At 45.6% G+C, this 15,023-nt stretch overlaps 1 protein-coding gene across 1 annotated transcript; it reads right to left on the bottom strand.

Annotated features, from left to right (window-relative positions):
* Nucleotides 1-660: 660 nt before the first annotated feature.
* On the bottom strand, nucleotides 661-10,912 carry ran (RAN, member RAS oncogene family). The gene is made up of 7 exons (XM_041203223.1): nucleotides 10,860-10,912; nucleotides 8,750-8,806; nucleotides 6,646-6,730; nucleotides 5,463-5,588; nucleotides 5,184-5,371; nucleotides 2,378-2,548; nucleotides 661-1,124 (listed from the first exon to the last, which is right to left on the bottom strand). The coding sequence occupies exons 2-7, from the start codon at nucleotides 8,783-8,785 to the stop codon at nucleotides 1,080-1,082; spliced, it is 651 nt and encodes a 216-aa protein (XP_041059157.1). The 5' UTR covers nucleotides 8,786-8,806; nucleotides 10,860-10,912; the 3' UTR covers nucleotides 661-1,079.
* Between the last annotated feature and the right edge of the window lie 4,111 nt (nucleotides 10,913-15,023).

The raw sequence follows: 15,023 nt of genomic DNA, 5'->3' as shown, positions 1-15,023 counted from the left end.
CTGGCTGCAATCTCACATGTTCCTCTTCCCCAATACGCCACAAGAGGTATGTTTTGGCATCTCAACCATTACCCAAGGAAATGAGTTACCTTGCAACTTTCCTCTATTATCATCCTGTGTATAATAGCTAAAACACAGGACATGTCAAGCCTATAAATTATTCCCAGAGAAATGGTTCATAAATCAACTGGATTATTGCACACCACATCCCCATTATAACATTGCAAAACCCTCTGGGCAGTTACGGGAATATGTTTTGTACTGAATTTGCTAGTTTGTGTATAAACTTACATAAAACATCAGCACTGAATTGTGTGAAGTGTCCCACTCACTGGGAACATTATTTATTCTACCTCAGGTTCTATTAATATTTTATCACTTGAAAGAAAGCAGAACAGTCAGTTCTTTCCATACAGGAGAAAAAACTTTAAAAGGCAAGTTATGTACAGTCATTGTAGTCCCTGCAGTTACAATGCAAGCATTACAAGGGTACAAGCTATCAGAGGCTTCACTTAAAAAGAAACAACAGCTAGGGCAAGATGTATCACAGAATTAGTTAAGATGCAATGTAAATTCTTTACAGCCACCCAACGGAGTTATTCAGGATTTCTTAATTCCTTAGCCACAAATGGTGGACTAAATACTAGCAAAAACAATGAATTTTGAAAGGAATGCAGTACTTTAATGCCACAATTCATTTAGTCATTTAGAATACAACTTTATTAAGATCACAACTTTATGATCTAAACAAAAAGTTAACAAAAAAGTAGGAATGACATTAACATACAACTTGAAACGATGTATATTGTGATTCTACCTGTATCATAAATTAAATTATGCATACACTCCAATGTTGCAGTCTATCAATACAGTTTTAGTATCAAGTACACAGGTCCAAGTGTGAAGGAAATTGTCATACTGCACACCATTCACTCCCAATTACAACTCCTTTAGCCCCCTAAAGATTTAAAGATTATAAGCAGTTAAGTTCTGTTCAGCTAATTAACTGGCAAACACGCTGCATCACAGGACAGCTGCCTATAAAACTAGGCTGCTGGTGCTTGACTCCAGCCATTAATTCACAGGTCATCATCTTCGTCTGGCAAAGCAGTGCCTTGAGCAACCTGTGATATTTAAAACAAGAGTACACATTTTCAAAAAAAATGTCATTTCATCAAATAGGCAGCATTTATGTACACAAAATGGTGAGTGGGGTGAAGAAAATTGAAAGGAGATAGAGTGAAGTCAGTGACATGTGCTCTTTAGAGGGCATTACAGCAGGGGTCTTCTGGCTAAAAATAACAGGATAGAGCACAAGGATGCAAGGACAAACCGGAGCAATATTTTACATGCAAAATGTGTCAAATCACATTTCCTCCTATTCTCTAATGCAGGCAGTTACTTGCATCTCAAACAGGTTACAAGCAGCAATTTAAAGATCAAAATTTCTACACCCACAACTGTAAAGTGTAGAATGACTGCTATGTAGGAAGTGACAACTTTGCAATTGAAACGATCTTTTAAAAAAAAGTACATAATCAGAACAAAAGAGCCTCAAAATTGGACAAAATCACTACTGATCCCCACTTAAGCTCCATAGCACTAACTACCCCTGGAGCACAAAGATTTTTACACCTTATTGAATTTTTATAGGAAATGCTTAAATTATGAAGCAAGGTTAGTCCCATCCTTATGCAATTCACATTAAGTACCAAAAGAAATTCACATTTCAGAAATATTTTTACTAGGTAATTTTAAAAAACCTCATGGGCAGAACATCTCAGGATTGTGCACCAAATCTGCTACACCAGCAAATGTATCCACCATTTTGTCTATAATTAGAAGAGACTGCTTTAAACAGAGCAGTGCTGCTGATAATTGGTAGATTTACACTAAACTGGTGTTGTTAAGGCTCCAGGATGCCAGTTACAAATCAATCCACAAACTTCAATAAACAGCAGTTATAGAGTCACTAAGGTAACAGATGGACAGAGGTACACTGAAGAGATATGTTTCAGCAATTATCTTGCATATTCTACTTCTGAAACTAAAGATTTTTTTTTTGCATTTGCCTTCAAGAAACTGTTTTCAGAGTAACTAGATAACTAGGGCTAAATAAGTCACACGACACTATTAAATGCCTCATGGCAATCAAGCAGATGTACTGAAAGGGTAACAACCAAAGATAATTGAGCATATTTCTGTATCCATATATTCAAGTTCCTCAGCCCACTCAATTCTAACACTCAATTAAGACTAGAAAAGGAAGTAAAAGATTACACACAAGATGGACACACAACACTGATGGGAATGTTAAATACAGTTAGTGTGAAATGATTTTTCAGTAACCCAGTTATTACTCCAATAAATACTATACCTTCAGGTCTTCCTCATACTGTGCTGCTAATGCAGGGTCCATCTGAACCTCTGGTGGTGCCAAAGCTGGCATAGCAACAAACTCCAAATTGGGATCTCCAATGAGTTTCCTGGCAAGCCACAGAAATGGCTTCTCAAAGTTGTAGTTGCTTTTGGCAGAAATATCATAGTACTGCAAGGGAGAGAGATGTCAGTGAGCTGTAAAAAAACTCATTTCCACAGTATTAAAGTTCAAGCAGTTGGGCCCTCTGAAATGTCTTAATATAAAAAGGCCTAAATACAGTACAGGCTACATCACTATTGACAAACTTCACCAATTCAATGAGTATAAACACCAAATAGCTGGAGTAGAAAGTCAGGATTTAGAAACTCAGTATGCTTAAAACCAATGTGGAAATGAGTAATGAGAACATGGAAGGTAACTTCAATATTTATTTCAAAAACGACAGCTATTACTTTGTAATTTCTTTAACAATTAATTCAAGCGTTTTTTTTAATATATTCATTCACAGGATGTGGGCATCCCTAGGGGGTCACCTTCCTGAACTGCAGCAGTCCATGTGGTGTAGGTACACGCACAGCACTGTTAGGGAGTTCCAGGATGGACAGTGAAGGAATGGCGATATATTTCCAAGTCAGGATGGGAGTGACTTGGAGGGGAACTTCCAGGTGGTGGTGTTCCCATTTATCTGCTGCTCTTGTCCTTCTAGATGTAGTGGCCATGGGTTTGGAAGGTGATGTCGAAGAAGCCTTGGTGAATTCCTGCAGTGCATCTTGTAGACGGTACACACTGCTGCTACTGTGCGTTGGTGGTGGAGGGAATGAATGTTTGTGGATGTGGTGCCAATCAAGCGGGCTGTGTCCTAGATGGGTCAACTTCAAGTGCTGTTGGAGCTTCACTCATCCAGGCAAATGGAGTGTATTCCTTCACATTCCTGACTTGTAGATTGTGGGTAGGCTTTGGGGAGTCGGAAGGTTAGTTACTTGTCGCAGAATTCCCATTCTCTGACCTGCTCTTGCAGCTACATGGCTGGTCCAGTCCAGGTTTTGATCGACGGCATTGAATGAGGGTGCACAGGATGTTAATGCCATTGAATGTCATGGAGATGATTGGATTCTCTCTTGTTGGAGATGGTCACTCCCTGGCACAAATGGTACCTGGTACCTGCCACTTGTCAGCCCAAGCCTGAATGTTGCCTAGGTATTGTTGCTTGTGGGCAGACCAATTCAGTATCAGATTCATCATGAATGGTGCTGAACATTGTGCAATCATCATCATCAGCAACATCCCCACTTCTGACCTTATGATGGAGGGTACATCGTTGATGAGGCAGCTTGAAGATGTTTGGGCCTAGGACACTACCCTGAGGAACTCCTGCAGTAATGTCCTGGAACTGAAATGATTGACCTCCAACAACCACAACCATCTTCCTTTGTGCTAGGTATGATTCCAACCAACAGAGTTTTCCCAGATTACCAGTGACTCCAGTTTTGCTAGAGCTCCTTGATGCCCCAAATTGGTCCAATGCTGCCTATAAAATAACTCCCCTTTGATATGAGTGAGAATGTTTGCAAAGCAGAAATGCCAAACCTTAGTACCTACCCTCAAGAATAAACAGCAATTTCAATTGCAGTTCCATGCAAGCAGCTTTATTTCAGGGTTACTGTAAATTGAAGATTTTCACCCATATGGCTTAATTTTGAATAACCTTCTCACCTGCTTTCGCTCCAGATACACAATATACCAAGCATGCCATATTCCTCCTTGCTAAAAGCCCCATTCTAATGGAACTTTAAGGATCTGATCAAATGCAGTGTGCTGAGAGAAGCCTTTGATCTTGTAGTCACTTTAATCTTGTATAGCAGCCGATACTGTACAAAGTTGCTGCTGAGTGCAACAGTAACTGAAATTAGAGGCGAATGTCAAATGTTGTGTCAGCGTTTGTCAAAAATAAACTGGACTCCATTTGAACAATGGGGACAGCACACTCACTTCAGCTTCTGGTTTTGAGAGCCCTCACATTTCGCCATAGAAGTGGCCCTTCAGTAGGGAAGCTACAAATGAATTATAGTGAAAATTTCAACCCCCACAGCAGTCAAAAGTCTGAAGTCAGGACAAATAGCCCTGACTGCCACTTGGATATTAAATAAATGGTCTCAAACGTAATGGCCAAGTTATTTGCCTAAACCTTATGCTGCTTCCTGCCCACATATGGCTTTCTGTAACCAGCAGACCTTATCTTACATACAAAGCTTAGCTTGAACTGTTTGAAAGACTAGTTTCTTACAAAGTTAGCTGAATAGATTCATCCTGCATGAAGGAAGCTAATCTGACCCAGAATGGCCAGCTTCGAAAATGTTTCTGTGACCTAAAACTTTGTTAACTGGATGATGGAATAGTCTCAATATTGTATCCTACACTTCTCCACCCACAAACATTTGTCATTAGTAACCCAATAGGTTGTGTCTTTGGCATGGATTTCCAAATTGCAGCCCCAAACTTCAAATAATCCCATCTATCTGATTCCTGTATTAATTTTTTTTTAAAAACTACATCGCAAAGTTTAACTATGATTTAGGAAGGAACAGTGGGCTGAAACAGCACTTTTCCACTAAAGGAATAGTAATTTTTTTTAAAAAGTGTATACAGCTAGCTAACAAATGGCATGGATGTTGGTGAAAACACATTGAAGATACAGCCAGGACTTTTCTTCCATCACTGACATTCACTGATTTAGTATATATACACACAGGACCTTTAGCTTAAAAATCTCCCTTTTATATAAAGATATTGACAAAAGCCATACCTGAAGATTTTTCTTCCTATGGAAGACAATAGATTTTGCCTTCACTTTTCTGTCTTTAATATCAACTTTGTTGCCGCACAACACAATGGGGATGTTTTCACACACTCGCACCAAGTCTCTATGCCAGTTAGGAACGTTCTTGTATGTCACTCGCGAGGTTACATCAAACATAATAATGGCACATTGAGCTGGAAAATAAATAAGTGGTAAGAACCCAAGATATACTTTACTGTATACAAAACATTCCATAGTCAAGAACTGCATAACCTAAAGTCTTACCTTGAATGTAATAACCATCTCGGAGGCCACCAAATTTCTCTTGACCAGCAGTATCCCACACATTAAATCTGATGGCACCTCTGTTAGTATGGAACATTAGTGGGTGAACTTCAACACCCAAAGTTGCTGTGAGGGGGTAAATGACAAATTACACTGGCATTAGCGTGGAGCACAAAATTAAGCCCAAACACCCGGTTTCCTGATGAAGTAACAGAGGGTAGATGTGTAAATGGACTTTCAAATGATATTCATTTAAGTAAAAAACTGGTTAGCAAAATTAAATCTCTAGGGTTAAAGAGGCAGTACCTATATAATTATAAAATCAGTTAAGGGACAGAAAGCAGACAGCAATAGTGAACAATTGTTTCTGACTGGAGGGAAGTGGACTTGGATATCCAAGTGTAATTTCCCAGTCTGCAGATAACAAAGCTCATTGAGGGTAACAGGCTACAGGAAGACAGGCAGATTGGTATAATGGGCAGCCAAAATTCAAGACAGAACGTGTGAAGTGATTCATTTTGGTAGGATGAGGAGAGACAATGAAAACTAAAGGGCATAATTCTAAAAGGGTGCAGGAACAGAGACCTGAGGGTGCAAGTATACAAGTCTCAAAGTGGCAAGACAGGTTGAGAAGGCTGTTAAAAGGGCATATGGAATCCATGACTTCATAAAGAGAGTGATAAGAGCACAAAAGAAAGGAAGTTATGCTAAACCTTCATAAAAATAACTGGTTTTGCCTCGGCTAGTGTATAGTGTCCAATTCAGGGCACCATACTGTAGTAAGGATGTCAAGTACTCAAAAGATTTACTGGAATGATACAGAGGATGAAGGCCTTCTATTACACAGAAATGAGAGAAGCTGAATTGTAGAGATTATGGAGAGATTGGATACAAAATAACTTTTATTAACCAGTAGCAGAAGAGTCAGTAACTACAGGACACAGATTTAAGGTTATCTGCGAAAGAACAGAAGTGGCATAAAACTTCTTTTTAAAAAAAAGCTGTGATTAGGAATATACTGCCTGAAATAATGGTAAAAGCAGATTCAATAACATTCAGTAGGGTATTACATAAATATTTGAAGAGGAAAATTTCACATGGCTACTGAAGGAACAAGGGAGTGGGATTACAAATTGACAGAATGGTCTCCTTCGGTGGTGTATCATTCTATTTATATACTTACCTACATATTTCTTTTCAAACTCGCCAGTCAAGTGGCGCTTCACAAAAGTCGTTTTACCAGTGCCACCATCTCCAACAAGTACAAGCTAGAAGAAAGCAAATGTTTGGTTATAGTTACAAATGCTTGAATCCAATCTTCAAATGCATTACAAAAATCAAAGCACGTTTTTATTCAAAATCTAAGGGCATCCTGAGGGATGCTCTGGTGAATGGACGGTTCAAAGTTATGCTATTTTTGCTTGCCACCCAAGTGGGTTTTGATTGACTTACTTGAAGTTTTGTGAATTTAGGTGGGATAAAGCATCTGCCTATCATGATCCCCAAACTACTTTAGACATATCAAAGATCAACCAACCACTGGTCATAAACTAGCAATCATATTTTAAAATGAAAAATGCTGGAATCAGTAAACATATGCATTTCCCAGTCTGGGAACCACAACCTCCCGTGTCTAGGAGTTTCTCTTGTAACATTTCAGAACATCATACAAAAATCCCCCAAAAGGCTTATTGTAACAGTAATGAGAATTAACTCAGTAATTCTCTGAAGTTAGGAACGTCAAGTCAGCATTTCAGTTACACCAAAACAGCTGACCTCAGGTGAGCATTGAAATACCTGTCATCAGTGCACCTCATCACTAAATAGGGTCGGCACACTATCCTGGGGCTCCCAGGGATTAAAGATTTGTCCCTGACCATTACTGAGTACGGGTAAGAAAAAAAAAAAATCACCTGTCCCTTGAAAATCACCTGTCTCTTTCTCTTCCTACTCTCCTGCCACCACACCACACCACCCCATCAATACTCTGAACACTGGCAACCCTACTATGCACTCTGCATTAAAACTGCAAAATCAAAACTGGGAACAGTACCAAGGGAACATGGGAAACAGGACAAATCCTCTGCTTTTTTGTTGAAAAGAGTTCAAAATAAACAGAACCAGAAAAATATTAAAAAGCATAATGCTTAGAATTTTAACTCCTGAAATAAACCGTTAGCTGTGAGTCACCTCTGCTTATTTGTTAAGCAGGTAGAAGACTAACTAGCATTGGAGTAAGGATAAAAACCTTAGAGGGTGCTTTCACAGGGAGCCTTACAAGGAAGGCTTTAAAAAGTGGAAAAGCTTCCACTTCAAATTTTCAAAGTTAGCAAGACTTTTTAATGTAAAAATTTTGACAATCCAAGAAGCTGCCACAGTATACATACCTGGCATAGAATAACAAAGTGGATTGCTTGCAAATAGAGAAAACAATGCAATTTTGCCCCTCTTGATTATTACCATTAGCCCTCTCAGTGGAATGTACATTGGCATGAGCCAATAAAGCGCTGGGTACAGTTCCTGGGATCAAGGACCAGCGTCATCATCAGGAAGGGAAATGTACAAAATAGTTCCCTCTTCTTTGAGGGCATGACATACCCCATTTCAGTTTCTCCATGCCTTTTTACTTACCATCTCATTTTCTAGCAACATTATTTTTGTCACATTAAACCAGTTTTACCTTGTTCTACTCCAACATTGCTTGGGTAATAGTAGCTGCTTATTCCACACAAACCATTGCAGCACTTAATCATGATTCTGCAGAGAGCCGATCCTGGCACAAATTCACATTTGGTGGGAGTGAGTCAGAATTAGGCCTGATGAGTTGTACTGTTAGTCCATAAGACACATGGCAAGCAATACCAATGCTGTAATAACTGTATTCTGGTGTCTACAAAAATGTTACCAGCACTCCAAATACACACCCAACCACAAAGCAAGTTTTGCCTAGAAAGCTTTCGCAGGTACGTAGGATAATAAGAACAGATGGAGGATAGCGACATTGTGACAATCATTTCTTGCAATGAAGCTGAAGCCAAAAAGCTCCAATCACATTCGATATTTTGAAAAATGTCAATATTGCATGGTTGGACAAAAAGACCCCATATATTGCATTAAGTATCAGACAAATTTACGTAAGGGATCCAAAGCCAAACGTTGTTAAACTTAATTTCTAAATCAAAAATAATCTGAAGCCACTACCCACATGCTGTAACTTCAGCGGCAGCGTGAAGAAACTGAATTCTGAAATACAAGCATTTACCTTCATTCCAGCGCAAGATTCTTACCTTGAACTGAACTTGAGGTTCTCCTTGATCACCCATAGCTTTTTTTTTTAAAAAAACCTGTAACAGAAGACTACAATTAGGACACAAGTCATAATATTTTTTCTGCTAAGTGCTTATGTATCTACAGTCAAGATTGAATCCAGACTCAATAAAAACAACGTCCTGGGTCCCAGTGCAAATGAGGAGGGAAGAGGGAGGGGGAGGAGGAGGTGGGGGGGGGGGGGAGAGAGAGAGGAGGAGAAGCCAAAAAAAAAAATCTGCCCCTTTTGAAATGATTAAAAACGGCGAAAAGTTCAAAATAACGACAGGGAAAAAAGTTAAAAACTTTCCCTCTTTCCCAAGGTATCCCCCAACCCGAATCCCTCCCAGCAGCAAAGTTCGTAAAAAAAAATATATATGAATCGTCCCCTTAAAAAGGCACATCTTAAAAAAACTGGTCAAAGGCAGCACGAGGGGGGGGAGAGAGAGAGAGAGGGGGGGGGGAGGGAGAGAGAGAGGGGGGGGGGGAGGGAGAGAGAGAGAGGGGGGGGAGGGAGAGAGAGGGGGGGGGGAGGGAGAGAGGGGGGGGAGGGAGAGGGGGGGGGGGAGGGAGAGGGGGGGGGAGGGAGAGGGGGGGGGGGAGAGAGGGGGGGGGGGGGAGAGAGAGGGGGGGGGGGAGAGAGAGGGGGGGGGGAGAGAGAGGGGGGGGGGGGAGAGAGAGGGGGGGGGAGAGAGAGGGGGGAGAGAGGGGGGGGGGGGAGAGAGGGGGGGGGGAGAGAGGGGGGGGGGAGAGAGGGGGGGGGGGAGAGAGGGGGGGGGGAGAGAGGGAGGGGGGAGAGAGGGAGGGGAGAGAGAGGGGGGGGGGAAGAGAGAGAGGGGGGGGGAGAGAGAGAGAGGGGGGGAGAGAGAGAGAGGGGGGGAGAGAGAGAGAGGGGGGGAGAGAGAGAGAGGGAGGGAGAGAGAGAGAGGGGGGGAGAGAGGGGGGGGAGAGAGAGGGGGGGGGGAGAGAGAGGGGGGGAGAGAGAGGGGGGGGGAGAGGGGGGGAGAGAGAGGGGGGGGAGAGAGAGGGGGGAGAAAGAGGGGGGAGAGGGAGGGGGGGGGAGAGGGAGGGGGGAGAGAGAGAGGGGGAGAGAGGGGGGAGCGAGAGGGGGGAGCGAGAGGGGGAGAGAGAGGGGGAGAGAGAGGGGGAGAGAGAGGGGGAGAGAGAGAGGGGGAGAGAGGGGGGGAGAGAGAGGGGGGGGGGAGAGAGACAGAAGAGGAGGAGGAGGAGGGAGGGGGGCACAAAAAGTCCTGAACACAAAGGGTCTGTCCGCAGGAGGGGAACGTGTTTAAACTGATGGGGATATTGGGGGGGGGGGAAGGAAGAGAGGGATCCAGGGCTTTGATTCACCGGAGAGGAGGGGGGGGGGGGGGGGGGGCGGCCTGGCCCGGGGTGGGGAGGAGGTAGGAGGAGGGGGCGGGAACCATGTGCTGGCGCCGCCCGGGCCTCTCCCCATCCACCGCGGCCTGAGGCCCCGGGGAGGCCCAGGGCGGCCGCCGCCGCCACCGCCGCCCGCTCCGGGGAGGGAGGGGAGGAAGGGAGAGAGGGGGGGGAGGGGAAGGGAGTGAGGGGGGGAGGGGTGATGCGACCCAGTCACCCCCCCCCCTCCCTCCGTAACCAGAGCCCCAGGCTCTAACCCGGGAACAGGCCTAGAGGCCGGGAAAATGGAGACCTCTCCCTCCCTCCCGCCCCGCCCCCACCCACCCACCCACCCAACCACCCACCCAGAGGCCGCGGACCGACCCCCCCGCCCCCCGCGGGAGGAGGCTGATCCCGGGGATGGGGATGGGGATGGGGATGAGGTGAGGAGAGCGGGCGGCCCTGGGCGGCCTTCTCGGCGGGACCAGGCCTGAGGCCCGGAGAGCGGGAAATGGCGCCGCGGCCTCAGTAACGGGCGGGAATCGGAGCGGCGCCGGGAAGCGGCTCCTCCCCGGGCTTTCGGCAGCCGGGAGCCCCCCCCTCCCCCCCCCCTCGGTAGGTGGGGGTTGAGGGTGGCCCCGGACCGGGAGGGTAGTGGTTGGGGGGGGGGGGGGGGGGGGGTAAAGAATCCGGCCGCCTCTCTCCCCTTCCATCCATCCCTCCCGCTCTCACCTTCCAGAAGCCTCTCTCACTCAAAATGGACGCTCGAGCCTCAAATAGCCTGCTCAGCGCAGCACGTGACCCACCAGCCCGGCGCGGCGTGCGCGGCCCCGCCGCCCAGGGACGGCGCGGCGTGCGCGGCCCCGGCGACCGGCAGTGTCAAAGAGGGGGAGGGCAAGAAGAGCGGCGTGCGCGGCCCCGGCGCCCAGGAATGGGCGGGGCGAATGTGGTGGGGGGGGGGGTGGGGGGGGCGGGGAGACTGAGAGAGAGAGAGAGAGAGAGAGAGAGAGCGGAGTGTGGGACGTGCGCGGCCCCGCGGCCAGGGCGGGAGCGGCGTGCGCCGCGGGTGGAAGAGAGGGGCGGGGCCTAGGCGCCGTGGGGGAGCGGGGAGCGTGAAGCGGAGCGGGGCGGGGCGGGGCGGGGCGGGGCGGGGGAGGTGGAGGGAGAGTGGGAGACGGCGCCTGCGCGTGGTGACTGCCCGCGCATGCGCACCGCGACCCCTGGGCACATGTTGCCACCTGAGGTCCCTGCAGCTTTAGTGCTGCAGCCTAGCCCCACATGATCAACTATAGCACAAACTCCCAGTGCCAGGGAAAGCCAGAAACTGTAATCAAAGCAGAATGATAATGTTGGAAACGCTGCAAACACTCAGCAGGCCAGGCAACATCTGTGAAGAGAGAAACCTCCTCTGTTTGCATAAGAAACAGGAACAGGAGCAGGCCATTCGGCCCCTCCAGCCTGCTTCGCCATTCCATAGGGATCATGCTGGATCCGTTTGCGCTTCAAAGTCCACATTCCCATCCACCCGGGATAACCTTTGATCCCCTTGCCTAACGGGAATCGACCTACGATAAAAGCAAAATACTGCAGGTGCTGGAAATCTGAGACAAAAACAGAAAACGCTGGAAAATCTCAATAGGTCCGGCAGCATCTCTGGAGGGAGAAACAGAGCTAACGTTTCGAATCTATCTACCTCTGCCTTAAAAATATTCAATGACCCGGCCTCCAAGACCTTCCGAGGCAGAGAGTTCCAAAGTCGCACAACCCCCCTGAGAGAAAACATTTCTCCTCCTCCCTGTCCTAAAGGGTCAACCCCTAATTTTTAAAACAGAGCCTCCTAGGTTCTAGAACAAAAACAAAAATACCTGGAAAAGCTCGGCAGGTCTGGCAGCATCTGCAGAGAGAAACACACTTAACGTTTCGAGTCCGAATGACCCTTCAACAGAACTAAGTAGAAATAGAAGAGAGGTGCAATATAAGCTGGTTTAAGGGGGTGGGGGGGTGGGACAAGTAGAACTGGATAGAGGGCCAGTGATAGGTGGAGATAACCAAAAGATGTCACAGACCAAAGGACAAAGAGGTGTTGAAGGTGGTGATATTATCTAAGGAATGTGCTAATTAAGGGTAGAAAGCAGGACGAGCAAGGTACAGATAGCCCTAGTGGGGGGTGAGGTGGGGGTGGCAGGAAGGAATCAAAAAAGGCTGAAAGGTAGAGATAAAACAATGGATGGAAATACATTTAAAAATAATGGAAATAGGTGGGAAAAGAAAAATCTATATAAATTATTGGGAAAAAAGGGGGGGGGGAATCAGAAAGGGGGTGGGGATGGAGGAGAGAGTTCATGATCTCAAATTGTTGAATTCAATATGCAGTCCGGAAGGCTGTAAAGTGCCTAGTCGGAAGATGAGGTGCTGTTCCTCCAGTTTGCGTTGAGCTTCACTGGAACAATGCAGCAGGCCAAGGACAGACATGTGGGCAAGAGAGCAGGGTGGAGTGTTAAAATGGCAAGCGACAGGGAGGTCTGGGTCATGCTTGTGGAAAGACCGAAGGTGTTCTGCAAAGTGGTCACCCGGTCTGTGTTTGGTTTCTCCAATGTAGAGGAAACCACATTGGGAGCAGCGAATGCAGTAGACTAAACTGAGGGAAGTGCAAGTGAAATGCTGCTTCACTTGAAAGGAGTGTTTGGGCCCTTGGACGGGGAGGAGAGGGGAAGTAAAGGGGCAGGTGTTGCACCTTCTGCAGTTGCATGGGAAGGTGCCGTGGGAGGAGGTTGAGGTGTAGGGGGTGATGGAGGAGTGGACCAGGGTGTCCTGGAGGGAATGATCCCTGCGGAATGCCGCCAGTGGAGGTGAAGGGAAGATGTGTTTGGTGGTGGCATCATGCTGGAGTTGGCGGAAATGGTGGAGGATGATCCTTTGAATGGGGAGGCTGGTGGGGTGATAAGTGAGGACAAAGGGAATCCTATCATGGTTCTGGGAGGGAGAGGAAGTTTTGAGGGCGGATGTGCAGGAGATGGGCCGGACACGGTTGAGGGCCCTGTCAACCACCGTGGGTGGAAAACCTCGGAAAACCTCCTAGTTCTAGACTCACCCACAAGAGGAAAAATCCTTTCCACGTCCAGCTTGTTAATACGGTTGAGAATCTTGTATACTTCAATATAGTCACCCCTCACTCTTATTAACTCCAGTGGAAACAAGCCCAGACTATCCAACCTTTCCTCACAAGAAAACCCACTCATTTCAGGTATCAACCTAATAAACCTCTTCTAAACTGCCTCCATCACATTCACATCCTCCCTTAAATAAGGAGACCAGAACTGCTCACAATATTCGAGATGTGGTCTCACTAATGCCCTGTATAACTGAAGCATAACATCTTTACTTTTATGTTCAATCCCTGTCATAATAAAGGATAGCAATCCATTAGCTTTCTTAATTACTTGTTGTACCCTGCATACTAACTTTTTGTGACTCATGTACTAGAACACCTGGATCCCTCTGCACCTCAGAATTCTGCAGCCGTTTTCTGTAAGTAATGCACTGACTTTTGATTTTTCCTGCCAAAGCTTCACATTTTCCCACATTTCATTCCATCTGCCATATTTTTGCCCACTCACTCACTCAACCTATCTGCATCTGTCCACAACCTCCTTATGTCCTCTTCACAACATACTTTCCTACCTATCTTTGTGTCATCTCCAAATTTAGCTACGACGCCTTCACTCCTCTCATCTAAGTCATTGATATAAATTGTAAAAAGACGAGGCCCCAGCACAGGCCCCATTGGACTCCACTTGTCACATCCTACCACTCAGAAATAAATGCATTTATGCATACTCTCTGCTTTCTGCCAGCCAATCTTCTATCCATGCTACTAAGTTACCCCATGAGTTTTTATTTTCTTCAATAACCTTTGCTGTGGCACCTTATCAAATGCCTTCTGGAAATCCAAGTACAGCGAATCTACAGGCTCCCCTTTATCCACAGTGCATGTTACTCCTTCAGAGAACTCCGATAAATTTGTTAAACATGATTTCCCTTTCACAAAACCATGCTGACTCTTCCTGATTACCTTGCGTTTCTCTAAGTGCCCAGTTATAACTTCCTTAATGATCAATTCTAACAACTTCTCCATGACAGACGTCAAGCTCACTGACCTATAGTTTCCTGTTTTCTGCCTCCCTTCTTGAATAGAGGGGTTATATTTGCTACTTTCCAGTCTGATGGAATCTTTCCAGAATCGAATGAATTTTGGAAAATTAACACCCAGCGCATCTACTACCTCATTAACCACCTCTTTTAAGACCCTGGGATGAAGTCCATCAGGACCTGGAGAGTTGTCAGCCCGCATCTCCATCGGTCTGCTCAGTACCATTTCCCTAGTGATTGTAATTTCACCAAGTTCCCCTCTCCCTTCCATCTCCTAATTTACAGCTATTACTAGAATGTTTTTTGTATCTTCTTTGGACCTGTTGAGTTTTCCCAGCATTTTCTGTTTTTATTTCAGATTTCCAGCATCCACAGTATTTTGCTTTTATTCTAACAGCATCGACCAGTCGGATAGACTGTGTGCACAGTGTGTTTCAGGCATTTCACAACCAATGGGCACCAGAGGAACTGGAATGCTTCATTGACAACTGGAATCAAATTTCAATTTAATTTGTTATGTTTCGTTTTAAATTTTTGTTTAATTAATTGTTTATGGATTGTGCCCCGAAGGAAAAAAACAAAAGTCTGCATCTATATAGCACCTTTCACCACCGTCGGATGTCTCAAAAGACTTTACAGCCAATGGAATACTTCTGAAGTGTCGTAGCTGTTGTAATATTGAAATGATAGCAGCCAATTAGCACACAGCAAGTTCCCAGAGACAGCAATGGAATAATGGCTGGATAA

The sequence above is a fragment of the Carcharodon carcharias genome, chromosome 13, assembly GCF_017639515.1.
Source record: "Carcharodon carcharias isolate sCarCar2 chromosome 13, sCarCar2.pri, whole genome shotgun sequence".
NCBI lineage: Eukaryota > Metazoa > Chordata > Chondrichthyes > Lamniformes > Lamnidae > Carcharodon > Carcharodon carcharias.
The sequence above is the reverse complement of the archived record's forward strand: the minus strand, read 5'-3'. Positions and strand labels throughout refer to the sequence as shown.

Bases quoted from the DNA above. Each gene is read 5' to 3' on its own strand.
- ran (XM_041203223.1), bottom strand. From the start codon at position 8,785: ATGGGTGATCAAGGAGAACCTCAAGTTCAGTTCAAG. The intron at 5,589-6,645 runs GTAAGTATATAA...ACCCCCTCACAG, and splicing joins GTTTGAAAAGAAATATGTAG to CAACTTTGGGTGTTGAAGTT. The intron at 5,372-5,462 runs GTAAGACTTTAG...TTTATTTTCCAG, and splicing joins AGATGGTTATTACATTCAAG to CTCAATGTGCCATTATTATG.